The sequence below is a fragment of the Malaclemys terrapin genome, chromosome 6 (genome assembly GCF_027887155.1).
Source record: "Malaclemys terrapin pileata isolate rMalTer1 chromosome 6, rMalTer1.hap1, whole genome shotgun sequence".
Classification (NCBI taxonomy): domain Eukaryota; kingdom Metazoa; phylum Chordata; order Testudines; family Emydidae; genus Malaclemys; species Malaclemys terrapin.
The window spans coordinates 132,371,263-132,397,035 of NC_071510.1; the positions used below are offsets into that span (position 1 = coordinate 132,371,263).

At 48.5% G+C, this 25,773-nt stretch overlaps 1 protein-coding gene across 2 annotated transcripts in view; it reads left to right on the top strand.

Moving 5' to 3' along the window:
• The window catches only part of LOC128839527 (phospholipid-transporting ATPase ID-like), a 122,597-nt gene that overhangs the window by 9,931 nt on the left and 86,893 nt on the right, over nt 1–25,773 (top strand). Inside the window, exons 1-2 of one of the 2 annotated variants that reach the window (XM_054032589.1) lie at nt 3,732–3,972; nt 12,292–12,370. In XM_054032589.1, the coding sequence (XP_053888564.1) occupies nt 12,328–12,370 (43 nt within the window). In that variant the 5' untranslated portion in view covers nt 3,732–3,972; nt 12,292–12,327. Of the gene's footprint in view, nt 1–3,731; nt 3,973–12,291; nt 12,371–25,773 lie in introns of those variants that run through there. The other variant, XM_054032588.1, reaches the window with a different exon arrangement.

Genomic DNA, 25,773 nt, shown 5'->3' on the forward strand with positions numbered 1-25,773 from the left:
AGGTCATAGAGTCCAGCCCCCTGCCTTCACTAGCAGGACGAAGTACTGATTTTGCCCCAGATCCCCAAGTGGCCCCCTCAAGGATTGAACTCACAACCCTGGGTTTAGCAGGCCGATGCTCAAACTACTGAGCTATCCCTCCCTCCCGCCTTATTAAGTTAGGCGGCAGGTAAACGCTATTCTGAAACAGATAAGGCCACGTGACTGGGGGTGCTCAGGAGAGACTGGAATGGACGAGATGTATACAGCAAAGCAAAGATCATCAAAGAACCTTTTGAACTATGCAGAGGGTAAATGTTGGTTGCCAAGAACTGAGACGGCAGCTAGATTGGAGTCAGTTCTACGGGGAGGGCTGACTGGCTGGCTGAAGGGACTGGCAATGGGATGTGGAGTCTCCCACCTGGTGCTTTCTGGTTCAAATCCAGCACAGGTTGAGTTTGACTGGAAATCATTCCCACACTGCCATCCGATGGCTGTTTGAAGCCCAATGAGAAATGAATTGAGGGTGAGATGGCATTCACAAGCCAGGACAGGATGGTCTGCACTGAAATCAGCCCCACCTTAGACTGGAGAGTCAGCTTTCTGGTTGTGGCTGACAATCAGGACAGGATAGGATACAAGGGAGGAGACAGGCCTGGTGGTGGCTACCCTGGCCTGGCGAACACATTCTTAGAGAGGCTAGAGACTGAACTCCCTTCCAGAACAGGAGTCAGGCCCATTGGCAGGGCAGTGGGGGGAACCTACTGCTGTCTGTGTTGTACTTCTAGGGCTAGACAGCATCAGTCTTCAGAGTTGTCAGTCCAGCACCCGATGCAGTCAGACACCCACAAAAGAGCAAATTAACGTTACTGACCATTGAGAAGAGGTTGCTTGTGGACATAGACATGATGGAAAATCCTGGTGCGAGTGGCCGTGCTGTAACTGAATTGATAACGCTGTGCCATCCCCAGTCCTCCAGACGCTTAGTGTACGTGCTTCGCTTCACTCCCGTGAGCAGCCCCAGTGCAGTCCATGGTGAAAGGGTAATTGAAGAAATAAAGATTAATAAAATGGATTCCAGTGTGACTGAAAAGCTGGGGAGCAAGCCAGCCCATGTGATCTACGAGGAGAAGCGTGGTCCAAGCCACAAAGGTCAGAGCAGTTTGGGGTTAGATCCACTTCTGTTTAAAAGGAGACAGAAGTAACAAACCTGACCGGGGGGAGTCGTACGATGTGAGTATAAAGCAGCAGCGAAGAGAAAGTGGGAGACTCGTATAATGAAATGTCATCAGCTAATATTGGTAATATTTAAAAAATTCTGTGCCCAAGGAGAGAGGGAAACTAAGGCAAAGAGAGAGCAGGAGGCCCATTAAATATGGAAAGGAACCAAAATCCGGTGGACTCGGGAACGGCTGAAATAGCCCTTACGAGTGTAAGGAGAATGAGACCCTTGAGAGAGCGAATGTTGCAGCTGAGCTGCCAGAAACCGGAGAAATGCTCTGTGCTGGGAAGGGGAGAGAATTCCTGGTAAAACTAAACATTTATCAGCAGGAAATCCTGCGTGAGAATGATCCGACTCCCAAGGAGAGCGGTCCTGCCTGCTGTTTCCTAGATTGTCTCTTTGTATTAATTCTCTGCCTTGCGGTATGTGGGAAAAAGATTGAATGAAAGCTGCCCCTCCTGCCCTGACCCTTCTGAAAATAGATGTGTCCTACGAGACTAACCCTGGGATCAGCAGTGATAGGCCATGTGCTTCAGAGGTTGCTTGCAGGGGTGGAGAGGTGCTCTGCATGTCCTTTCTGCACCCTGTCCCTCGGTCACCTGTGGAATGGCCCCAGTCCTGCTGCACGCAGCGTCTTCTGTGAGACTTCCTTTGACTGGAAGATTTGGACCATTTGGATGTGGAAAAATTGGAAAGAGTCCAGCGGAGGGCAACAAAAATGATTAGGGGTCTGGAGCACATGACTTATGAGGAGAGGCTGAGGGAACTGGGATTGTTTAGTCTCCAGAAGAGAAGAATGAGGGGGGATTTGATAGCAGCCTTCAACTACCTGAAGGGCGGTTCCAAAGAGGATGGAGCTCGGCTGTTCTCAGTGGTGGCAGATGACAGAACAAGGAGCAATGGTCTCAAGTTGCAGTGGGGGAGGTCCAGGTTGGATATCAGGAAAAACTATTTCACTAGGAGGGTGGTGAAACACTGGAATGCGTTACCTAGGGAGGTGGTAGAGTCTCCTTCCTTGGAGGTTTTTAAGGCCCGGCTTGACAAAGCCCTGGCTGGGATGATTTAGCTGGGAATTGGTCCTGCTTTGAGCAGGGGGTTGGACTAGATGACCTCTTGAGGTCCCTTCCAACTCTGATATTCTATGATTCTATGACCTAATAAACAAACACCAATTTCATTGCTAGGCTCTTCCAGGAGCAGCCCCTGACCACGCTTGTGCACGTGGCCGAAGAATCCTTTGCTTTCCTACTGCTATTATGAATCAGTTAATTCATGAATGCATTTCCTTTTTGATTAGTATTCCAGCCCCACCCACCGCGAGTGAGATACTGGCCACACACAGAGAAGTCATGGTAGCTCCTTCCCCAGAGAACGCCCGGGGTAAGGAGATAGACAGACAGACAGACAAATGGGATGGGAGAGGAGAAGTAACAACATATATAGGCTTTTAATTTTAAATAAATGAGCTTCTCCACAATGCTCCCCATACCTGGCCACTCCGAGTTGGCTCATTTCTTGCAGACATTTGGTAGAATTGGTCTTAAGGAGAGGGCAGTGGCTTCCCAGATGCATTCAGCGAGTGGCTTCCATGTTTAAGGGGCAGCATGGCAGGAAGGTGACTGTGGGAGACATGGACATGGAGGTCAAGGCTTGCATCAGTGGTGGAGGGTGAAGTGATGGGAGACAGGTAGACAGAGGCTGCATTGGGAAGGATTTTGGAAGTGAGAACAAGAAACTTGAACTTGATCCCCTGGACGAGGGGGAGCCAGGGGGACAGTCGGAGAGTCTCGGAGGTGCTCTGAGTGACTGGCCAGGAAGATGATCTTGACAGCTGCACTCCATATGTAGAAGGCAATATGGGTATCACGGAGACCAGAGGAGGAATTGGAATACGATTTTATAAAGAGCATAAGCCCCCATGCTTTGTGACAGAAGCCAGCCACTGGCAGTCTTGGAGCTAGGAGGAAACCCTGTGGTTCGATTATGACGTAGTCTATGTGGTTTCTTGCACCTTCCTCTGTAACGTCTGCTACCGGTAACTGTTGGAGACAGGAGACTGGATGAGAAGGACCCCGGTCTTATTCTGGTATGGCAGCTCCTCTGTGCCTAAAGAGAGCTAAGTGAATTTGGGACAAAAACAGAGAAGGGCTCTCTGGTGATCAGAAATGGATCCACTCACAAGTTCCTGCTTTTGCTTCCCCCTTTTCAAAGTGTTTGCTTTTTCTCTGCCTTTTCGTTTCCCTTTCTAAACCCCTCCACACTCGCAAGTGATAAGTAGCAACAACAGCAGTGGCCCCTAGAATCCAGGCTGGACATTCCCGGGCTGGGCGCTTTGCCTTCCTGCCCGAGTGTTTCATAGCTTGCTCTGACTGGCATTTTTATTTTTATTTTTTATTTTTTTAAAGGAGCAAATCCACTTTCCCTATCTACAGGAAACAGGAGGGGGGGGAAAGACAGAAGAATTTGGCAAGTAGCCAAGGCCAGTCAGTGAAGTCAGTAGTAAGGAATTAAGAGTAAATTTAGTCAGCAGTTCATCACAGAGCAAACCGGGTCTGCAGTGGATTTTAACATGGGAGACAAACCCTAGAGTGCTTGTTTCCCAGTTTAGAGCAACTTTGCTTTCCTAGCTGCACATCCTGTGTGTGCAATAAGCAGAGGAGTTAAGTTGATCTAGGGAGGGGATACAGCAGCGTATAAATGAGAAGAGAGGAGTGTGTTCCAGTGCTATGGAGGGCAGTAACTGTTGCTGTGACTTTTAAAAGCCTTCAAGGGTAAGATTTAATGCTCTCTTTGCCTTGTTTGGTTTTCTGTCAGCGTCCGCTGTAGAAAGTTTGCATTTTTAGACACGGAAGCTTTGTAAAGTCTGACCAAAATGTGTTGGTTTTGGGGGGAGTTTAGGACTAAACTGGCAGAATTGCTGGGTGGAGCAAGCTGAACTCTGCATGATTTTAAACACAGACTATTTGGGGAAACTCTGCTATTGTTTGAATTGTTTCACAGTGAGGAAAGTGCAGTCTGCTTTTCTTTCTGCAAAAATCTCTCTCCGCAGCTGTTAAGAAGTAAAATGAAAACCATCACTAGCTTGTTCAAATGTGTTAAGTGCAAATCAGTCCTGCTTTCCATGTGTGTCAGTTTAGGGAGTATTTTGTATGGAAACGGATGGCTGATATTGGGTCATTACTTCGAACCGTGACAGATCCCTGACTGAATCTCTTTCCCAGCAATTAACTTGGCACATTATAGGGCTCTAGGTCTTTTCATACGGACACAGTTTTATGAGTTTCCTTGGTACAACATGACATTTTGATTAAAAAAACAAAACAAAACAGAACGATGCAAAATGAACATAGTACACATTCAATGGATTAAAAACTGGCTAACTGGCAGGTCTCAAACTATAATTATAAATGGGGACTCATCATCAAATGGGTGCCTTTCTAGTGGTCTCCCTCAGGGATCGGTTCTTGGCCCTGTGCTATTTAACATGTTATCAAAAACTTGGAATAAAACTTACAATTATTGCTGGTAAAGATTGCAGATGAGACAAAGATTGGGGGACTGGTGAGTAATGAGGACAGGTCACTGATACAGAGCGATCTGGCTCACTTGGTAAGATGGGCACAAGCAAACAATATGCATTTTAATACTGCCAAAGGTAAAGTTATACATTAGCAACAAAACAAGCAGCCCACACTTACGGGATGGGGGACTATTTCCTGGGAGCAGTGACTCTAAAAAGATTTGTGGGTCATGGTCGATAATCAGCTGAACATGAGCTCCAGGGCAACACTGTGGCCAAAAGGGCTAATGCGATCCTTGGATGTATAAACAGAGGAATGTTGTCTGGAAGTAGAGATGTTACATTACCTTGTATTTGGCACTGGTGTAACCGCTGCTGGAAGACTTTGTCCAGTTCTGGTGCCCATAATTGAAGAAGGAGGTTGATAAATTGGAGAAGGTTCAGAGAAGAGCCACAAGAATGAGTGAAGGATTAGAAAACCTGCCTTAGAGTGGTAGACTCAAGGACCTCATCTATTTAGCTTAACAAAGAGAAGGTTACGGGGTGACTTGATTAGTCTATAGGAACCTACATGGGGAACCGAAATTTGATAAAGGGCTCTGCAGTCTAGCAGCGAAGCTCTAACATAATCCAATGACTAGAAGCTGAAGCTAGACAAATTCAGACTGGAAATAAGGTGCAAATTTTTAACAGTGGGGGTCATTAACCAGAAGAACAATTCTCCATCACTGACAATTTAAAAAACCAGATAGAATGTTTTTCTAAAAGGTCTGCTCTAGTTCCAACAGAAATTAATGGAGGGCAGTCGTATGGGCCTGTGTTACACAGGAAATCAAACTAGTCCCAGGGCTGCCCGGGGGGTAGTGGGGCAATTTGCCCCGGGTCCTGCAGGGGCCCCCTCGAGAATATAGTATTCTATAGTATTGCAACTCTTTTTTAAGGAAGGGGCCCCTGAAATTGCCTTGCCTCAGGCCCCCTGAATCCTCTGGGCGGCCCTGACTAGTCCTATAGCCTGTGCCATGCAGGAGGTCAGACTAGATGATCGCAAAGGCTCCAAGGCCAGAAGGGACCAATGAAAACCTTTAGCTTTGAAGAGCTCTTCAGAATGTAATCACTGAAGGGCTGGCTCCTCTCAGAGCCTCGGCAGAGCTGTCTGGTTGCCCTATTTTTGATTCAAAGGAAAACCTGTTGGGCTTCTAGGAAATATTTCAACTTGCCAATTGGTGCTACTAGAGTGCAGGTTGGGTCACTACTTCCAGCATGAGTCCCATTTGCAGAATTCATCACCTAGGTTTCCTAGAACTTATTCCAGGCTGAAACCAGTCAAACCCAGCCTCAGCCCAAGGCAGCAAGGGAGGTCCAGTGGTCGGGTTGCTAGCCTGAGGCGCAGAAGGCCTGGGTTTAATTCTCTGTTTTGCCACAAACTTCCTGTGTGACCGTAGGCAAGTCACTTCGTCTCTTGGTGCCTTCGTTCCCCATCTGCGAAATGGCAAGAACAGCCCTGCCCTACCTCCGGGACATTCTGTGAGGAGATGTACATTAAAGGTTGTGAGGTGCTCACACACTACAATGATGGCGACTAGCTTTTAATTTTGTTTGAAGGCCAAAATTTTCCAATTTCAGTGCCCTAAGAGAGAGAACCGAATCCACCTTTACCTCTGGGCACCAATATTTGAACAATTTGGCTGAACTCTTTAGTACTTCACATCTGCAAAGGGAGCGCTTTATACAAGCATTAACTATAGCGGCACCATTACAAAGTCAGCCCTGCCCACCATTACCCTAGAGTGGTGTCCGGACAGCACAGATTTCTTCTCTCCTAAACACAGGAAAGTGTGCAGTGTCTTGGAGACCACGGTGTGTGTGACACCTGCTGGTAAATGTTGTCTTTTTAGTTGCAGCAACTATAGGCAAGTATTGTGCCCACTTAATAGGTGGATAAACTAATTTGGAAAGAATTAAAAAAGAGTTGGGAATTTGCCTATTCTATTTCAATCCAAAATTTCTTGCAAAATCTCAACAACCTTCCCACCCCCCGCTGCTACTGATGGAAGTTCCAAGCTCAGGGCCTCTTCTCCTGGTGTACAGCATTACCTCACTCAGATCAGTTGGCTGGCACATCCCACCAGCTGCCTTGAACTTGGTCTGGCTCTCATTGGCTACACACTTTGCCTAGGATTCAGCCCTCTAAATATTTACTGGTTAGCTATTTAGTATTTTAATGGAAGGATATTTTTGTTCTAAAGTTTGTGAAGGTTTATAGATTCTTCATCAGATAGATACAAATAAAACTATCCGATTACATGTCCCATTCACCGGGCCGGCTCCAGGGTTTTGGCCGCCCCTAGCAGCCAAAAAAAAAAAGCCGCGATCGCGATCTGCAGCGGTAATTCGGCGGAAGGTCCTTCGCTCCGAGCGGGAGTGAGGGACCGTCCGCCAAATTGCCGCCGAATAGTTGGACCTGCCGCCCCTCTCCGGAGTGGCCGCCCCAAGCACCTGCTTGCCAAGCTGGTGCCTGGAGCCGGCCCTGCCCATTCACATGCAGAGACTAAACTGCTGTGGAGAGTTCTCATGTGCACAAATGGCATGTGCTCTGTATTTCAAATATCACATGGCTATTTACATTGTGAGGCGCTGGCCAAGACACTGACCACACCCTTCATCCTGGACATCTGCCCTCTGATCATGAGAGTAGTGCAAAGTCTCCGGAGCTGATTGGACTCACTGCCACTTTTGACTTGCAGAGAGCAGAAGTCACATCCAGTTTGCAGGAGACTCTGCCCTTCCTGATCAAGGAACTAGCTCCAGTGAGCCATGCCTTTAGATTAGACTGTTGTATCTCACTATAGCTGGGGCTGAAGATAAAAGGCAACACTGGCTAATGCAGCACATAGCAGCTTGCCTCTTAAGCAGCAAAGAACACAGAGTACATTTACTCCTTGTAACGATGCGGTTCTGGCGGGACCCAACTGAGAGTGCTAATTCAGGACAAATCGCTTAAAACAGGGCAGTTACAGCCCAGAGCTTGGGTTTTTCCACCTCTAAGGCACCAAACGAGCCAGACTAAGAGGACTTTGGTCTCACCCCACTGGCGAACCAGAAGTCACACAAGCAATTCCCTTAGACACTCCAGTTTCCCAGTATCACCACCAGTGCCACTCGTTATGGGGACAAATGGTTATGAAAACCAATACCCCAGTAAAAGAAAAAAGGTTCTTCCAATCCCAAAGGACCAAGCCCCAGACCCAGGTCAATATACAAATCAGATCTTACCCACAAATCACGCTGCTGCCAATCCTTTAGAATCTAAAATCTAAAGGTTTATTCATAAAAGGAAAAAGAGATGAGAGTTAGAATTGGTTAAATGGAATCAATTACATACAGTAATGGCAAAGTTCTTGGTTCAGGCTTGCAGCAGCGATAGAATAAACTGCAGGTTCAAATCAAGTCTCTGGAATACATCCCCCGCTGGGATGGGTCATCAGTCCTTTGTGTAGAGCTTTTGTTTGTAGCAAAGTCCCTCCAGAGGTACGAAGCAGGATTGAAGACAAGATGGAGGAGAGGCATCAGCCTTTTTATAGTCTTTTCCAGGTGTAAGAAAACCTCTTTGTCCTTACTGTGGAAAATTAAAGCAAAATGGAGTCTGGAGTCACATGGGCCAGTCCCTGCATACTTTGCTGAGTTACAAGGCGTATCTGCCTTCTCTCAATGGGTCAACTGTACAGCTGATGGTCCTTAATGGGCCATCAAGCAGGCTAGGCAGAGCTAACACCAACTTGTCTGGGATGTTTCCCAGAAGCATAGCATAAGTTTGAAATACAGACAGTACAGAGCCAATATTCATAACTTCAACTACAAAACTGATACACACATATAGACAGCATAATTATAACCAACAAACCATAACCTTGTCTTAGACACCTCATTTGACCCCCTTTATACAAGATTTGGTGCCACTACAGGACTTTGGTTGCAACCATGTTCTATATGGTCTTAGATTATGTTAATAACGTCACACTCCTGAAAGAGTCTAGATCAGCGTTTCTCAAATGTGGGGCTTTTCTTGTGGCCACAGCCTACTGGGCAGTGATGGGGGAGGGGAGGGGCAAAGCAGTGGCCCTTCCCGTGGGGCTGCCAGCAGGGGTTGGGCCGTGTCCCCTCTGGAGCCACAAACGCCAGAAGAGCAGGCAGCCAGCTTCCCAGGGCGCTGGGCTTCCAGCTTCTGCCCTGGGGTGGTGGGTGGTAGGCTCCAGCTATGGGGCTTCGGGCTCTGACCGCAGGGCTTTGGGTTCTGGCTCCAGGTTCGCTACCTTCCCACCCCAATGCTCCTGGCCCCCGCTGCCTCCCTACCCACCTCTCCATCCAGGGCTTAATTTGTCCCCCAGCTCGCCAGGGCCCTGGCTGGGATGATTTAGTTGGGAATTGGTCCTGCTTTGAGCAGGGGGTTGGACTAGATACCTCCTGAGGTCCCTTCCAACCTTGATCGTCTATGATTCTAGGGCTGAGTAAGTCTGCTGTGAAAAGCGATATTTGCATGTTTGTTAATATCACTTTTCACAGCCTCCCAGCTGCTGCAACAAGTGATATTATCAAACATATAAATAGCAGTTTTCACAGCAGCAGACCTACTAGCTAGCAAGTCTAAAAATAAAGCAACCAAAAAAGCAAAAGAAACAACAACAAAAAAGACACAGCACCTTCTTTTGTTTCTGTTCTCTTTAGATCCAGTAAAGAATTGAGACGACTCAACATTATTTTTATTATTGAGTCTACAAAAGAAAACCCCACAGAGATAAATGACAATGATTTGGACATGGCTATGTGCCTATTTATTTGTTTTTCCTAACGTTAATTAAAGTATTTTAGGAAAAATTGTCCGAGCGGCCACCAGTGAGAGTTGGTGGCCGCACGCTGAGAGAACCCCTGGTCTAGATCCTGGCTCTTATCTTTAAGACTTTCGCAGGCTTGGACTGGTTCACAGACACTCCCTCTCCCCTCCAAGGCAGCTGCTCTCAGGGATGCTGAAGCAATATCCGCAGTGAGACATGCAGAGGCAGCGTCAATGGTCTTTGACTGTGGAACTCCTCTTTTTGGGGGGAGCTGAATGACCCCAGCTAGACCGTGTGCAGAATACAGTGCTAAAGCATCTTTGCAGCAACCGGAGAAGAATTAATCCGCTATTAAACAAACCCCACCACCCCTCAGGATGCAGACTCTGGTCAATCAGTGACTGAGCTTGGTATGGTGAGCAATAGAGCATCCTAATTCTGTGTGTGATGCCGATGCTGTATCGGAGTTGGGAGGATGGATGAAGTGGTAGCTGCTGTGGGGTTTTTTTTACATCCCAGGCTTAATGAGTTACAGCTACTCAGGAGTAACTTTGCATTAACATTTTGGGCAGAGAGGATCTGCACAGAAAGTTTTGGATCCAGATCAAAGCTTCTCCAGGGATCTGGGGGTTTTGTTTCTGTTTATCTCTAATTCCAGGCGGGGAGAGGAGACCAAATTAATTCCCGGCACAACTCCAGTGAAGCTACACCAGGGAGGCATTTGGGCCATATACATTTTATTTAGCTCTTAGTACAAGGAGAAAATATATACAATCTGATGTTCCTGTCCCCTCAGGTGTCTTCACTGTGGCACACACAGGTTTGGATGGCTAACTGGTGGTAGAATTAAGCGCAAATGAGAGCTGGATTCTCCCTGTTGAAGTTACACACACATCCCCACCCACCCACCGCGGGCCTTGTTGCTTAAGTGGGAGATGGGTCAGGGTCTTTCCCATGGAATTCATTTCTGGAGGTTGTTTCAGCCAGATGTTTGTATTTTCTCCTTTAACAGTTTGTGTTATGAATTTAACATTGTTTCTTGTATTAAATACCGTACTGGGTAGATTTCTCTACACCACACAGAGCTGTATGGAAAACGTGAGCCAGGGCTGGATGTGGAGAATTTGGGGCAAGCTTTCTATATTTAGAAGCGTCTCTGAGGTCACCATTGTTAGTGTCCTTCGTGAGCAGTTCTGGCATCAGGATACTGGCCTGCAAGGACGGGGGTTTGTATCTCAAGGCCTTCACTTCATGGTAGGCATCTGATCAGGGAGTGAGTCAACCTCAGAGTGGCAAAGCGTATAAAGAGAATGGTACTTAATCAGAACTAACTGAATGCCAAGGCTTCTCCATATCAGGCTGGGCAGAAATCAGTGCTGTGCTGGGATATGAGCCGCAGAACTCAGACCCAGAGATATTGAAATAGTACTCGGGTACAAAGGGTATTGGCTCATTCCTGTTGTCTACAACAGCTCTTATTAAAAATGAAAGAGAAACCCTAAACATGTGGAATAGGTGGGGGCTGAAAATGAAGAAATGCATGAGAACTGAAAATAATGGACATCGTCCCGTGACCGAATATGCTGACCCTTGCAGCAAAGACACTGGTTGTCTGCGGCTTTGCGTTGGGACTGCGTATTTCAGTGACAGTCTGCGGCTTTGTTCTCAGTGGCTGTATTTTGAGGAATCATTTCCCACTAAAGCACGAGAGCTTGTTGGCGTTGCCTCGTTGCTGTTGTCCAGAAAGCTTGTTTTAATAACAACCTGGGGAGTACCTCAACCTTCCCAGGCTGGCCCTGTTAGCTCGGTAAGGCTCAATTCCTGACATCAATCATGGCAAAATCCGTCAAGCACACAGGAACGGAGACTCGTCGGAGTGTGGGAGGGGGCTTCGGGCTGGAGTGTGTGTGGTGGGGGTGGACACCGGCAACACTTACCTCAGGTGGCTCCTGGAAGCGGCCGGCATGTCCCTGCGGCCTGTAGGTGGAGATGTGGCCAGGTGGCTCTGCACACTTCCCCCATCCACAGGCACCACCCCCGCAGCTCCCATTGGCTGCAGTTCCTGGCCAATGGGAGCTGCGGAGCCAGCGCTCGGGACGGGGGCAGTGCACGGAGCCTCCCTGGCCACCACTGCGCCTAGGGGCCACAGGGACATGCCGGCGGCTTCCAGGAGCTGCACGGAGCCAGGACAGGTAGGGAGCCTGATTTAGCCCTGTTGTGCCGCCGACTGGACTTTTAATGGCCCGGTCAGTGGTGATGACTGGCAACCCTAACTGTCACTGTGAGTGCTAGCCTCAGGCCATATCTGTGCACCCCAAGGCAATGTCTGTGAGTTTCGGTGGCACGAGGGAGGAAGGCCCTTTGCACCCTGTCTCCCACCTGACATATTCTCGGGTGACCAGATGTCCTGATTTTATAAGGACAGTCCTGATATTTGGGGCTTTGTCTTATATAGGCGCCTATTACCCCGCACCCCCGTCCCGATTTTTCACACTTGCTGTTTGGTCACCCAAACATATTCCCCATGCAGGATCAGGAACCGAGCGGCTCCAAATGTCCCAGTCAAGTAACCTGGGTTTATACAGGATGATTGGGAAACCTGAGATGATTATGTAATTAAAAATCACCAGCCATTGGTCATATTGTTTAGGAATTGAACTCTTCCATGTGAAGGCTGCAGACCTTTATTTTTTGTGTGGCAGGAGTCCCCATTGTAAATAATCTTCTCTTTTCTTCTCCAGAAATTCCATGGAATTGCACTGAAAGAGACTCTTGGGATGCCGCTATCTGGATTAAAGTTTGGAAAGAAGAAATTGAAAGGTAAGGCAGAGCCAGGCAGATCCCAGTGTCTGTGACAATCCACAGAATGTACACACAGTACCCAGTCTCTGGCTCCTACGGAAATGCTTGGGAGCACATATTACACGCGTGGAGTTGGCCAGCGTGTCTAGTTACAGCCACATTCTGTTTACTTTCCCGGCGCTGGGAACTCCTCCAGGGAGGTGCTGTAAACTGAGTCCCAGTGAACAAGATAATGTTTAAACAGAACCGTGAAGCTTGAACTATGCCCCGGGAAATGGTTGGGTTTGGAAAATCTTGGGCTTGTCTCCTTTTGCACACAGCCCTGTGGCACTGCACCCTCCAACAGCTGACCAAACATGCCGCCGGCAAATGAAGGTGAAGGCTTGATTGCAGCCTTTTGATGCTGCAGTGGAATTAATGGCAATGACCCAGGTACTCCTCCCTGCTAGGAGGCAGGGAGAGGAGCAGAGAGCGCGACAAACTGGGGTGGCAGCAAACTGAAAGCTACAAAACAGGGGAGCGCTAACTGCAGCAGAGACTCTCCGGACCCTGCACTCCCGGGGATTCCGAGTCCGAGCCTGGGACCAGAGGGAGTGGAGCTAGGGAGCAGCCAGTCTGCCCAGCGTGATCTTCTCAAGACCCCCTGGAGTTTCCATTGGAAATCCATGCAGAACCGGATGCTGCTTGGAGCAGCATGAACTTCCATTCTGCCTCTGCAACTACTGTGGCTGGGGCATAGGGCTCAGAACAGGTGCAGCAGGGAGGCCATTGGCAGCTCTTCCGAGAGAGGACTGGCATCAGCTAAGCAATGCTGCAGTGGAGGTTGGCTCCTTATATAGAGGCCCCGGGATCCAGAGACTCTGCCTGCTGACGTTTGGGCTCTGAGCGCGAAGAGACCTTGTTCTCTTTAGGTCCATGAGGCTACAAACCCCCCTCTGGCAGGAGCTTGGACAGTCTGGTCCCTTGTTGTGTCCTGTGGCCTTTTCTTCTTTCCCACAAGTGTTTTAGTGGGAGCAGAGGATGGGAACCACCAACAGGTTTTTTAAATTAAGAAGTGTGTGAGGAAGAACCTGAGGGGGAAATCAAAATGCCTTGGCCATGTTCAGAAGCAAGTCACGTGAGTGTCAGCCCCTTGGCCATGCTCACTGCACCAACTTCAACCCCCTTAGACCGTCACTTATTCATTGACGTGTCACTTCCCCACTTTGCACACCTCCTTCCAGCTGGGCCCATTGAGTCTAAGGGAATCCACCTCACATACTGAGGCAGGTCAGAGAGGAGAGCAGTAGCAAAGGTCGCTAACAGGAAGGTATGAGAATGTGTTAAGTTCACACATCTTGTAATCCCTGGGCCCAGGTCTACACTATAAACGTACACTGTTATAACTGCGTCGCTCTGGGGTGTGAAAAACCCACCCCCCTGAGTGACGCCGTTGTACTGACCTAACCCCTGGTATAGACAGTGCTACGCCAATGGGAGGGCTTCTCACATCGCCGGAGCTACTGCCTCGTGGGGAGGTGGATTCACTATGCTGATGGGAGACGCTCTCCAGTCGACATCATAGCGTCTTCACTGAAGCACTGCAGCGGCACTGGGGCAGCTGTGCCGTGCAGCATTTGAAGTATAGACCTGCCCTCGGTGTGTGCTACTCTCACTCAGGTGCCTTTAGTCTCGGTTAGACGGAGTGCTTCACATCAGGCGTAATGTTTCCCCATCCCACACCATAGGTCCTACATGGATACCTCACTCTCTGTCATGAGATTGTGTTGAGATGGGAGGCATTTTCCCTTGCCTTTCCAGGGATTCTGTTCGTTTCTCTCTGTCCGAAGCGGTATAAGAACATAAGAACGGCCAGACTGGGCCAGACCAATGATTCATCTAGCCCAGTATCCTGTCCTCCGACAGTGGCCAATGCCAGGTGCCCCAGAGGGAATGAACAGAACGGGACAGTTTATCGAGTGATTCATCCTCTGTCATCCAGTCCCAGCTTCAGGCAGTGTGTGGTTCAGGGACACCCAGAGTACGGGGTTGTCCCCTGACCATCTTGGCTAATAGCCATTGATAGACCTGTCCTCCAGGAACTTTGTCCTCATTTATACTTCTGGCCTTCACAACATCCCTTGGCAACGAATTCCAGTGGTTCACTGTGCGTTGTGTGAAGAACTTTCTTATGTTTGTTTTAAACCTACTGCCTATTAATTTAATTGAGTGACTACTGGTTTGTGTGTGATGTGAATGGGTAAATAACACTTCTCTCTTCAGTTTCTCCACAACAGTCATGATTTTATAGGCCTCTGTCATATGCCCCCCTTAGTCACCTCTTTTCTAAACTGAACAGTTCCAGGTATTTCATCTTTCTTCAGATGGAAGTTGTTCCATACCCCAAATCATTTTTGTTGTCCTTCTCTGTATTTTTTCTCTTTTCTGAGATGCGGCAACTGGAACTGCACGCAGTATTCAGGGTGTGGGCATACCATGGATTTATACAGTGTCACTATGATATTTTCTCTCTTATTATCTATCCCTTTTCTAACGATTCCTAACATTCTGTTAGGCTTGTTGACGGCTGCTACGCCTTGAACAGATGTTTTCAGAGAACTACCCATGATGACTCCAAGATCTTTCTTGAGTTGTAACAGATAATTTAGACCCCATCATTTTGTTTGTATAGTTGGAATTATGTTTTCCAAAGTGCATTACTTTTCACTTATCGACATTGAATTTCATCTGCCATTTTATTGCCGTCACCGAGATCACTTTGTAACACTTCACTGTATGCTCTGAACATAACTATCTTGAATAATTTTATATAGTTTGTAAATTTTACCACCTCACCGTTTACTCCTTTTTCTAGATCATTTATGAATATGTTGAACAGCACTGGTCCCAGTACAGATCCTTGGAGTACCCTGTTATTTACCCCTCTCTACCGTGAAAACTGACCATTTACTCCTACCCTTTGTTTCCTGTCTTTTAACCAGTTACTGATCCATGAGAGGACCTTCTCTCTTATCCCATGGCAGCTTCCTTTGCTTAAGAGCCTTTGGTGAGGGACCTTGTCAAAGGTTTTCTCGAAGTCCAAGTACACTATATCCACATGTTTGTTGACCCCCTCAAAGAATTCTAATAGATTGCTGAGGCATGATTTCCCTTTACAGAAGCTATGTTGATTCTTCCCCAACAAATCGTGTTCATCTATGACTCTGATCATTCTGTTCTTTACTACTGAAGTTAGGCTTACCGGCCTGTAGTTTCCAGGATTGCCTCTGGAGGCATCTTTAAAAACCAGTGTTACATTAGCTATCCACCAGTCATCTGGTACAGAGGCTGATTAAAGAATATATTGTATACCACAGTTAGTCCTTCTGAAATTTCATGAGAGTTCCTTCAGAACTCCTGGGTGAATACATCTGGGCCTGGTGACTTATTACTGTTTAGTTCATCAATTTGTTCCAAAATCTCCTCTAATGACACCTCAACCTGGGACAGAGCCTCAGATCTGTCACCTAAAAAGAATAGTTCAAGTGTGGGAATCTCCCTCACATCCTCTGCAGCGAAGACCGATGCAAAGAATTCTGTTAGCTTCTCCGCCACAGCCTTGTCTTCCTTGAGTGCTCCTTTTTTTCTCTTTGGTGTAGATGCAAATATTATTCCCAAATTTAGGCCTTACAGTTCAGAAGAGGTTTAACAGCTTCCTGAAAGTTAATGTGTAACTCTTTAGAATGAATGGGATTTGTTTCTTTACAGCTTCCTGTTTTTATTCATGCTTGGTTCAGCCCAGCAATTCTCACCAAATTTATGGGAAATAAAGAGTGAAACTAAAACTTTCAAGAGAATGAAGCATGTTTACTTTTACCCCAAAACATGTTTACTTTTACCCCCGCTCATTAGACGGTCAGAAGGTAAGGGACCTTCTGGTCAGGAATGAATTCTTTGTGACTCACCAATGAGGTTTTTGAGCCTCTTGTTGCTGGAACATGTTGCTGGAAATTGACAATAAAAAAGCCCCTGGTCAGAGCTTGGAGACTGGTTTTCATCCTGCTTGAATAATAGCTTCATAAGTAGAAAAACTAATATTTAAACAGAGCATTTACTTTTTAAGCAGTATGGGTCTGATTCCCCCTTTGCTATCACCAGTGTAACGCCGCTGAAGTCAATGAACATAGGATATAGGGATACCGGATTAGAACAGGCTTGGGGGTCCCTCCAATCCAGGGTGCTGTCTCGAAGCAGGGCCAACACCAGTTGGTTGAGAGGAAGGTGCAAGTAACTCCATAATAGGCATGTATGGGATAATCTGCCCCCCATGAAGCTTTCATCCTAATCCCTCAGAGTTAGAGACTGGCTTTTAACCATGAAGTATGATGTTTGATATCCCTTCCAAAGAGTGCAGGAGCTTTTATATTGTTGGTAGCCATAGAACTGTCCAGTCCCTCTTCGAATTTTGCTAAAGTATTGGCCTCAAAGCCATCGTGGGACAGTGAAGAGTTACCTCAGAGTACGCAAGTGTAAAAGAGAATGGAATGTAGCCCTAACATACAAACCCTGCAGCTCTGAAGCCGGCAAACCTCCCCCGATGCCATTGGGCCGTAGGATTTCGTCAGACAGCTGTAGAATTAGTGAACCAGGATGTCAAAGGAGGAAGGAGACTTTTTCAAAGTCTCTCTCACTTGGACTCTTGTCATAAACAGTGTCTGTTCTCAGCAAGGGGACTGCTTCAGGGGTTACACTGGTGTAATTGGATTCATCCCATTAGGGTCAAAGTCAACCCATGAGGGTCAAAACCATTTAACGGTTTCTTCCTTGCGAGACGCATACCTTGCCTTATGAGCTGTGGCCTAAGCAAACTGAGTGGAGTTTTCTTTTACATGTCACTGCAGTCCTGCTAAATAGTAACTAGATGTGAGACCGAAGCAGACGCTCTGAATGAGAATTTGTACTTCGGGGTTATTTATACAAACAAGAGGAGGGGCGTATGTGTACGTGGTTTAAAACTAACCTTTGTAACACACGGTTTTTACATTTGATACTGTTTCAAACAGTTGCACAAAAAGCTTTGGGGGGAGTATATTGCTGGCTGGCTGGCACTTGACAAAGCTGATAGAGGTGGAGCAGAGAGATGCAATGCTTAGGTAGAAACCAATTAGCAGTGCTACAACAGAAGGCAAATGGAGAGCGTTTCTGATCTGCGGCCAACCATACTTCGGAGGGGTGGGGATCCAGAACTCTCTCAGAGAATGGAAGAAAACAATGGTGAAGTCATGATCTCAGTTACACCAGAGTAAATCTGGACTGACTGTACTGATACCCAGAGAGTTATTCCAGAGTTGTTGATGTAAATGAGAACAGAGTTTGGCCTTGATTAATCAATGCCAGGGAAATAAGTGTAATACTCCCCCTATGCGCTAAGCACAAGTTGTGTTACAGGGTAAGAGTTCGTAGCTGACTCTTTGACCCTGATCGGTCCTACGGGGTTAGTCACCTTGTGTGTGGCCAATGTCTTACAGGTCGCGTTGGGGTCACTAGCAGACACTGCCTTGGGAGACGGTGAGGCAGGAACAACCTCCTTGCCAGGTTAGCCCTCTGTCTGAGCTGCCTGTCTCAGCCAGGACCCAGCAGGCATGAACTGGCACATATGGAGACAGCTGGTGGGAGGGGAAAGTCTCTAGCCCCAAGCCCCCAGGTGCCAGCCCCACGTCTGAGCATAGAGCCAACTCTGAAGAGGTAGGCAGGGTGTTTGAGGCTCCTGCTGGTTCTCAGAGCAGGGGAGGGCCCAGGAGGCGCGAGAGAAAGGAAAGGAGGGACCAGGGCAGGGAGAGAGCTGGCCCCGTTGCTGGGGAAGAGCGATGTTAACTCAGCCTTTGTCCCTCATCATAAAGCCCTGAGGGTGAGAGTTTTCTCTGGGTTATTGGCAGCCAGGCACGTGGCCCACTGACTGGTCCACAGCACAGTGAGCGGTCTACTGACCTCCCTGCCTCTGAGAGGAGAAAGTGCCAGGCTCCCCCCGCTCTGGGAGCTCTGGTGTCAGGGACCTGGAAAAGAACTAAATGGGGTTGGTAACCCACATCCTGTCCCGCAGTGAGAGGGGCTCTCATCCCTCCTGCCTGGAAATATCTGGTGACAATCAGTGAGTCTGGCACCAAATTATATTAAAGCCCTGGCTTCTAAAGCATTTAGATGAAGATTAATGGAGATATCCTATCTCCTAGAACTGGAAGGGACCTTGAAAGGTCATCGAGTCCAGCCCCCTGTCTTCACTAGCAGGATCAAGTACTGGTTTTAGCCCCAGATCCCTAAGTGGCCTCCTCAAGGATTGAGCTCACAACCCTGGGTTTAGCAGGCCAAGGCTCAAACCACTGAGCTATCCCTCCCCCTGGCCACAGGACACTGGGCTGAAACCTGGGGTGCTGCTGCCTTCTTTTTGATTAGTTGAAGTCAGAGCTGCGTGTCTGTTTCACTGGAGAGCCTAGCTACATTCTAAGTACGTAGAGTGCAAAGCAAAGGCACCCATTTGGAGTCATTTCTTCTCCTCCAGTCATCTCTCCCTGCTGGTGAGGATAATATAAATGTTTGCTTTTAAAGAGGGCAGGGCCTAATATTGCACTTTATCTTCAGGTTAAACATTGACTGATCCCAAGAAGGAAATAATTCCAAGTCACCTTGCAGGTCAAGAGTTTAGAATTTGGAGCCTACAAGCCTGCTGTATAGAAAGAGATGGCGTTTGTACGTCGTGTACTTGGATACTACGTCAGTTAATATTAGCAGAATTTCCTGTTGCATTAGTGCCCTGCATTGGAATGTCTTCAATGTCTTACCCACATTTGCAAATTCCCATTATGATCTGATGTTTGTTTAGTGCAGATGCTGGACTTGATTCTGTATCAGGCACAAAACAGACAGACTGTGCCCAAAGCAGCTCACATTTTGCAACAATATTTCTCTTTTTATCGACTTCCTGAAGGGGGGAGAGAAATCTAGGTCCCTCTGAGGACTCTTTTGCTTTTGTTAATTATGGGAGGGACTTAGATACGGTAGGGATGGGCTCCAGATCAGACCCGAGGAACTAGGAGGTAGGAAAGGAAACGAGACATTTCAGAGGGATCTTGCTCTAGGATTTTTTAAAATTTAAATCCCTGACACTTGGTACAAGCTGGTTCATTCCAAAGATACAACATGTGATCAAGACCCGGGGCCTGAATAATCCCGTCCCTCGATCTGCTGGCAATGCCCCTACTTATACAGCCCAAAATGCCGTTGGCCTTCTTAGCAACAAGGGCACACTGTCGACTCATATCCAGCTTCTCGTCCACTGTAACCCCTAGGCCCTTTTCTGCAGAACTGCTGCTTAGCCAGTCGGTCCCTAGCCTGTAGCAGTGCATGGGATTCTTCTGTCCTAAGTGCAGGACTCTGCACTTGCCTTGTTGAACCTCATAAGATTTCTTCTGGCCCAATCCTCTAATTTGTCTAGGTCCCTCTGTATCCTATCCCTACCCTCCAGAGTATCTACCACTCCTCTCAATTTAGTGTCATCTGCAAACTTGCTGAGAGTGCAGTCCACGCCATCCTCCAGATCATTAATGAAGATATTGAACAAAACCAGCCCCAGGACCGACCCTTGGGGCACTTCGCTTGAAACCGGCTGCCAACTAGACATGGAGCCATTGATCACTACTCGTTGAGCCTGACAATCTAGCCAGCTTTCTATCCACCTTATAGTCCATTCATCCAGCCCATACTTCTTTAACTTGCTGGCAAGAATACTGTGGGAGACCGTATCAAAAGTTTTGCTAAAGTCAAGGAATAACACGTCCACTGCTTTCCCCTCATCCACTGAGCCAGTTATTTCATCATAGAAGACAATTAGGTTAGTCAGGCATGACTTGCCCTTGGTGAATCCATGCTGACTGTTCCTGATCACTTTCCTCTCCTCTAAGTGCTTCAGAATTGATTCCTTGAGGACCTGCTCCATGATATTTCCAGGGACTGAGGTGAGGCTGACTGGCCTGTAGTTCCCTGGATCCTCCTCCTTCCCTTTTTTAAAGATGGGCACTACATTAGACTTTTTCCAGTCATCCGGGACCTCCCCAGATCGCCATGAGTTTTCAAAGATAATGGCCAATGGCTCTGCAATCACATCCACCAACTCCTTTAGCACCCTCGGATGCAGCGCATCCAGCCCCCTGGACTTGTGCTCGTCCAGCTTTTCTAGATAGGTCTTGAACCACTTCTTTCTCCACGGAGGGCTGGTCACCTCCTCCCCATGCTGTGCTGCCCAGTGCAGCAGTCTGGGAGCTGATCTTGTTCGTGAAGACAGAGGCAAAAAAAGCATTGAGTACATTAGCTTTTTCCACATCCTATGTCACTAGGTTGCCGCCCTCATTCAGTAAGGGGCCCACACTTTCCTTTACTTTTTTCTTGTTGCTAACATACCTGAAGAAACCCTTCTTGTTACTCTTAACATCTCTTGCTAGCTGCAACTCCAAGTGTGATTTGGCCTTCTGTGGCATTCAGAGAGTGCACTCTCCAGCAGAGGCTAGCAAATCTACCTGTTATGGAATTTTAATAAGGCACACCCAAGAATCCCCTCCCTCCCGCTCACTGTCCTTAAGTCTCCTTTCTTCCATCATGCCCACAAAAAGGGAGTCGTCATTAATCATAGAAAATCCTGCAGTGTTTGCCAGGCAGCAGTGCACGTGCCTGCTCCGAACAGCCCATGATTTTATTGCTGTGACCTTTTTCGTTCCCAGTCCCCTCCCAACTGCCTTACTCCCACTCATTGCATCACGGCACCCTTGCCCTGTCAGCCTTTCAGGGCAAGCGCTGGCAATCTCTCGGCTGTGTAAAGCACCCAGCAGGTGTTGGAGCAATAGACGACCGCTCCATCACAGAGCGAAGGGTGGACTTGTGGGTAAGGAAATCTGGGTTCAGTCCTGGCTTTGCCACAGACTGCTTGTGTGAGGTCATGTAACCACTTTGTACCTCAGCTTCCTGGCTGTAACCTGGGTACAAACAACCCTTCCTGCCACACTTATCTGCTCTATACTTGGCCTGTGAGCTCCTTGGGGCAGGGGACTGTCTAACCTGGGCTCGTGCAGTGATCTCTACAGGTGCTGCCGTAGTACAGATAATACATCCCAATTGTACCGCTGCCATCAACGCTGCCCTTAGTTTCTCCCCAGCGGGCCCTGAGATGCTATCATTGGCTGAGACACCTGCCAACCCGGCAAACATGTGACCTGGTTTCTTTGGCACTCGTGGCTGGTACAGAATGGGGAGATTCATCCGAGGGTGTAACCTGGGGTCACTCCTGTTGCACCAAGTGGGAATTTTGCCCATTGGTTTGTTGTAATAACCTCTCCACAGGTGATAACTCAGGTCTCTCTCATCCCCTAAGAATGTGGCTATTCAATGATTAATCTTCTCCTCTGGAGCTGCCCTCTGGCTGCTGTCCTGAATTGTCTCCTTGTTTCAGGGATGATGCTAACAATTAGCAACTGACCAAGGCTCATCTCCCTAAGGCAATAATATCCCATCAACAACCTGAATGAAGGGTTGTGATTTTCCTACCCATGGTAACACGGTAGTGCCTCTGGGGGCTGAATTAGTCGGATGCAGCGCTGCATCTCTCTGTGTGAACAGAACCAGCATGGGACTGTCTGCAGAGGGGTGAGGTGGGTCGAGGGGGCCAGGTGTCAGTGTTTCTTTTGGGGTTTCATCACACTATTCTCATCTAATCCAAACACCAGGGGTGGCTCCAGGCACCAGCACTCCAAGCGTGTGCCTGGGGTGGCAAGCTGTGGGGGGCGCCCTGCTGGTCCCTGCGAGGGCGGCAGTCAGCCAGCCTTCGGCGGCTTGCCTGTGGGAGGTCCCCGGTCCCGCAGATTCAGTGGGAATTCGGCGGCGGGTACGCCGAATCCGCGGGACTGGGGACCTCCCGCAGGCAAGCCGCCGAAGGCAGCCTGCCTGCTGTGCTTGGGGTGGCAAAAAAGCTAGAGCCGCCCCTGCCAAACACCTTCCATATCTCAGGGGTAGTGAGCAAATACTGTAATAATGAATTAATAACACTTGGTGCTTAGTTTATTATTGTTCCTACACCTCTCCAAAGGTGTGCTGGGCCCTTTTCTACCCTCCTGTCCTTAGGGACCAGGGCTGCAGTGACCCTGTGGATGGCATATGTCCAGTGCTCCTTGGCAGTGTGGCTCCAGAAGGAGTTGTGTTGCAACTGTCTGTCCTCGGGAGGCCATTCATTCCCAGCTCAGTATGGGGGATGGGCCCCCACAAAGGTTACTGCCACTGGAAGGATGCTGTGTAGAGGCACCAGTCTCCACCCTGCCCCAACCACCAATGGGGTATTCCTGCAATGCTGGGGATGGGAGGCTGTGGCATTGAGTTTCCCCCTACACGCCGATCGCAGGAGACAATCCAGCCCCCTGGCATGGGATGCTGCAGCCAGGGTTCCGGAGGCTGGTTTGTTGGACAGGTGGAGCACGGATTTCTTGCAGAGACTGTGTTGTCTCTGTTCTGCTGTCAGGCTCGGTGGGGCCTAGATGTCTCTCTCTTTATGCATCCGGTGTCAGGCCTTAGTTTGTGTAAAACTCGGCAAAACCACTCAGTTCTCCACTCCCTACCCCCCAGCAGCCACAGAAACTAATATCCACAAATTCCGCCCATTGGCCTGTTTAAGGCACTGCTATCTGCGCTTTCATTTATAACTCAGACAAATTTCCACGGTCCTCAGCCAGGCCTCGAATGTAACCTTTCATAAGACTTTTCCATGCAACTGCCCTACATTCAGAAGACTGGATGGACAATTATATTTATAGCTGCTTTTTGGCATGAGTTTAATGTTGTTCACTCCAGATGTTGTTCTGTGGCCTAGCTCCTAGATCTCTCCTCCTGAAAAAGCAGCCACTTTCCCAGAGACTCGGTTGCTGTGGTTAGACCAGGGCCTGGGCACTGGGCCACAGTTACACGTGGTTAGTTTCCAGTGACTGAAATGCCAGGGAGGAGTGTTTGTCATTGTTTTCAGCAGCAGCGACGTGGTAACCTGAAGCACAGACACCAGCACCGACTTTCATTCTTTCTTTCCAGTGACTCCAGTCACCTGGAGTACTGTGTCCAGTTCTGGTCCCCACACTATAAGAAGGATGTGGAAAAATTGGAAAGAGTCCAGCGGAGGGCAACAAAAATGATTAGGGGGCTGAAGCGCATGAGTTATGAGGAGAGGCTGAGGGAACTGGGATTGTTTAGTCTGCAGAAGAGAAGAATGAGGAGGTTTTGATAGCTGCTTTCAACTACCTGAAGGGGGGTTCCAAAGAGGATGGAGCTCGGCTGGTCTCAGTGATACCAGATGACAGAACAAGGAGTAATGGTCTCAAGTTGCAGTGGGGGAGGTTTAGGTTGGATATTAGGAAACACTATTTCACTAGGAGGGTGGTGAAGCACTGGAATGGGTTACCTAGGGAGGTGGTGGAATCTCCTTCCTTAGAGGTTTTTAAGGCCTGGCTTGACAAAGCCCTGGATGGGATGATTTAGTTGGGGTTGGTCCTGCTTTGAGCAGGGGGTTGGACTAGATACCTCCTGAGGTCCCTTCCAACCCTGATATTCTATGATTGTGGCTGCTGTTCCTATGAGCAGAAAGTTGGTTATGAGTCGCTTAGAGATGACCTCCCATCGGATGAGGCTTTAGCCCTCCCACAGGTTTCCAGGATTAACATCTGCATGATAAGCAGGGTTCAGACCTGTAGCCAGTTATTCCAAGTGGTGGGTTCTAGGCATAGTTGGGGGAATGGGATGGTCCCTTTGTGGCCCCCTGCTGGAGGCCCTGCAGTCCTCCTACAACCTGCCCAGGAAAGGAGGCGTAGAGAGGCCTGATGGAAGCAGCCAATCAGAGGCCAGCAGGCTCAGATAAAAGGATTTGCGTGGCTTTAGAATTAGGAGGTCATTTCTGGCTGGGATCCGATGGGCAGCATGTGGCACGGCATGGTGCGGCTCTCCTCTCCAGCCATGGGATTTCACTGCATTTGCTTAAGCTGGGGGAGAGAGACCCTGAGAACTTCAACCTTGAGCTAAGGGGTGAAGACAAAGGGTCCATCTGGGACAGACATGCCAAACCTGTGGGAAAAAAACACGGAAATTGGGCTTGTTTTTGGTTTAATTGGCTTGTGAGTTGCTTGTTGGCTAATTTGTGGCTTGTTTGGCTTGTAGCTTGTTGCTTCTTTTTTTTTTTTTCGATTGGCTCCAGGCCAGGGGGGCAAGCCGGGGCCAGGGGCAAGCAGGGGAGAGAGTCAGGGGTGCACAGCGGGCCCACCCCAGTCCCAGACTGCACACCCGGGGGATCTAGTCACACAGAGTGTGGGGGTTCTTAGGGATTGGCCTTGTTTTGAAATGGGATTAGCTTGATTTTTGGCGTATGGTGAAAGTCGGGGGGCTTATTTACCGGGTGAAAGTTGGCAACTGGGATCTGGGAAGAGGCCCAGGGAACTAGCAGCCACTAATTGCAGTGACAGTACGTGGCGGCCGTGGATAGGGTCCCTGGGGTGGAACCCAGCATAGTAGGCACTCCCGGGTTCCAAAACGGTGTAAACCCTGAGAAAGGGACAAGACTCGTTGGGGAGCCCAAGCAAAGGGCTGAATTTACAGGGCCCAGAGCCAGGGCTGAAGGGCAGACAGACAGTTCTGTTGGACTCTTTGCTACTGTGGAAGGAGTTCGTTTTGATTGTGTGACCAGGCTGGAGGAGTGAGCCACTCAAGATCTGTCAAGCGTGGTTGACCATCTATGGGGTGCCAGGAGTGGGAAATGGCCTGAATATGGCATGCAGCAGCTGGAGACACCCAAGAGGAGAGTGGATCATTTCCCCCCCGTAACAGGGATTCAGTTGAGTTATTTATAGCACTCATCGGAGAGCTTTCAGTGGCCCCTGTTCCTTGTTGTGCCAGGGAAAGTGGAGTTGTTAAAGCAAATGTTGTAATTTGCTGTGTGAATTGGTGGTAGCTGCTGTCTATGGGCAGTGGCAAGTCTGGAACTCCCAAGAGAGGAATTTGAAGAAATGAGGAGGATGTTCCTTACTCTGTAAGACAATGTGCAATGCCAGTTCAGGAGCATCCGTTCAGCCTGGGAAAAGGTCATTGCTGGGAGTGGCACAGCTGGTTTGCTTTCGGAGCCACACCTCTTGGGCAAAAGATAACCCACAACTTCCAGCTCTTTAGCCTTGTCCTTATCTCCTCGAGAGTCGTTGTGATATGGTTACTAACAGGCCACATTGGCTGGTGGACCACAATAGCAGATAACACACTGGCCGGGGTGCACTGCTGCCCTGGGCTGGTAAAATATGAACTGTTCACCCCATGGAGATTCTCTCTTTGCTCAAGCGGGGGAGGCCTGTGCTTTCGGGTGGAATGGAGGCAATGGGTGAGGCGCC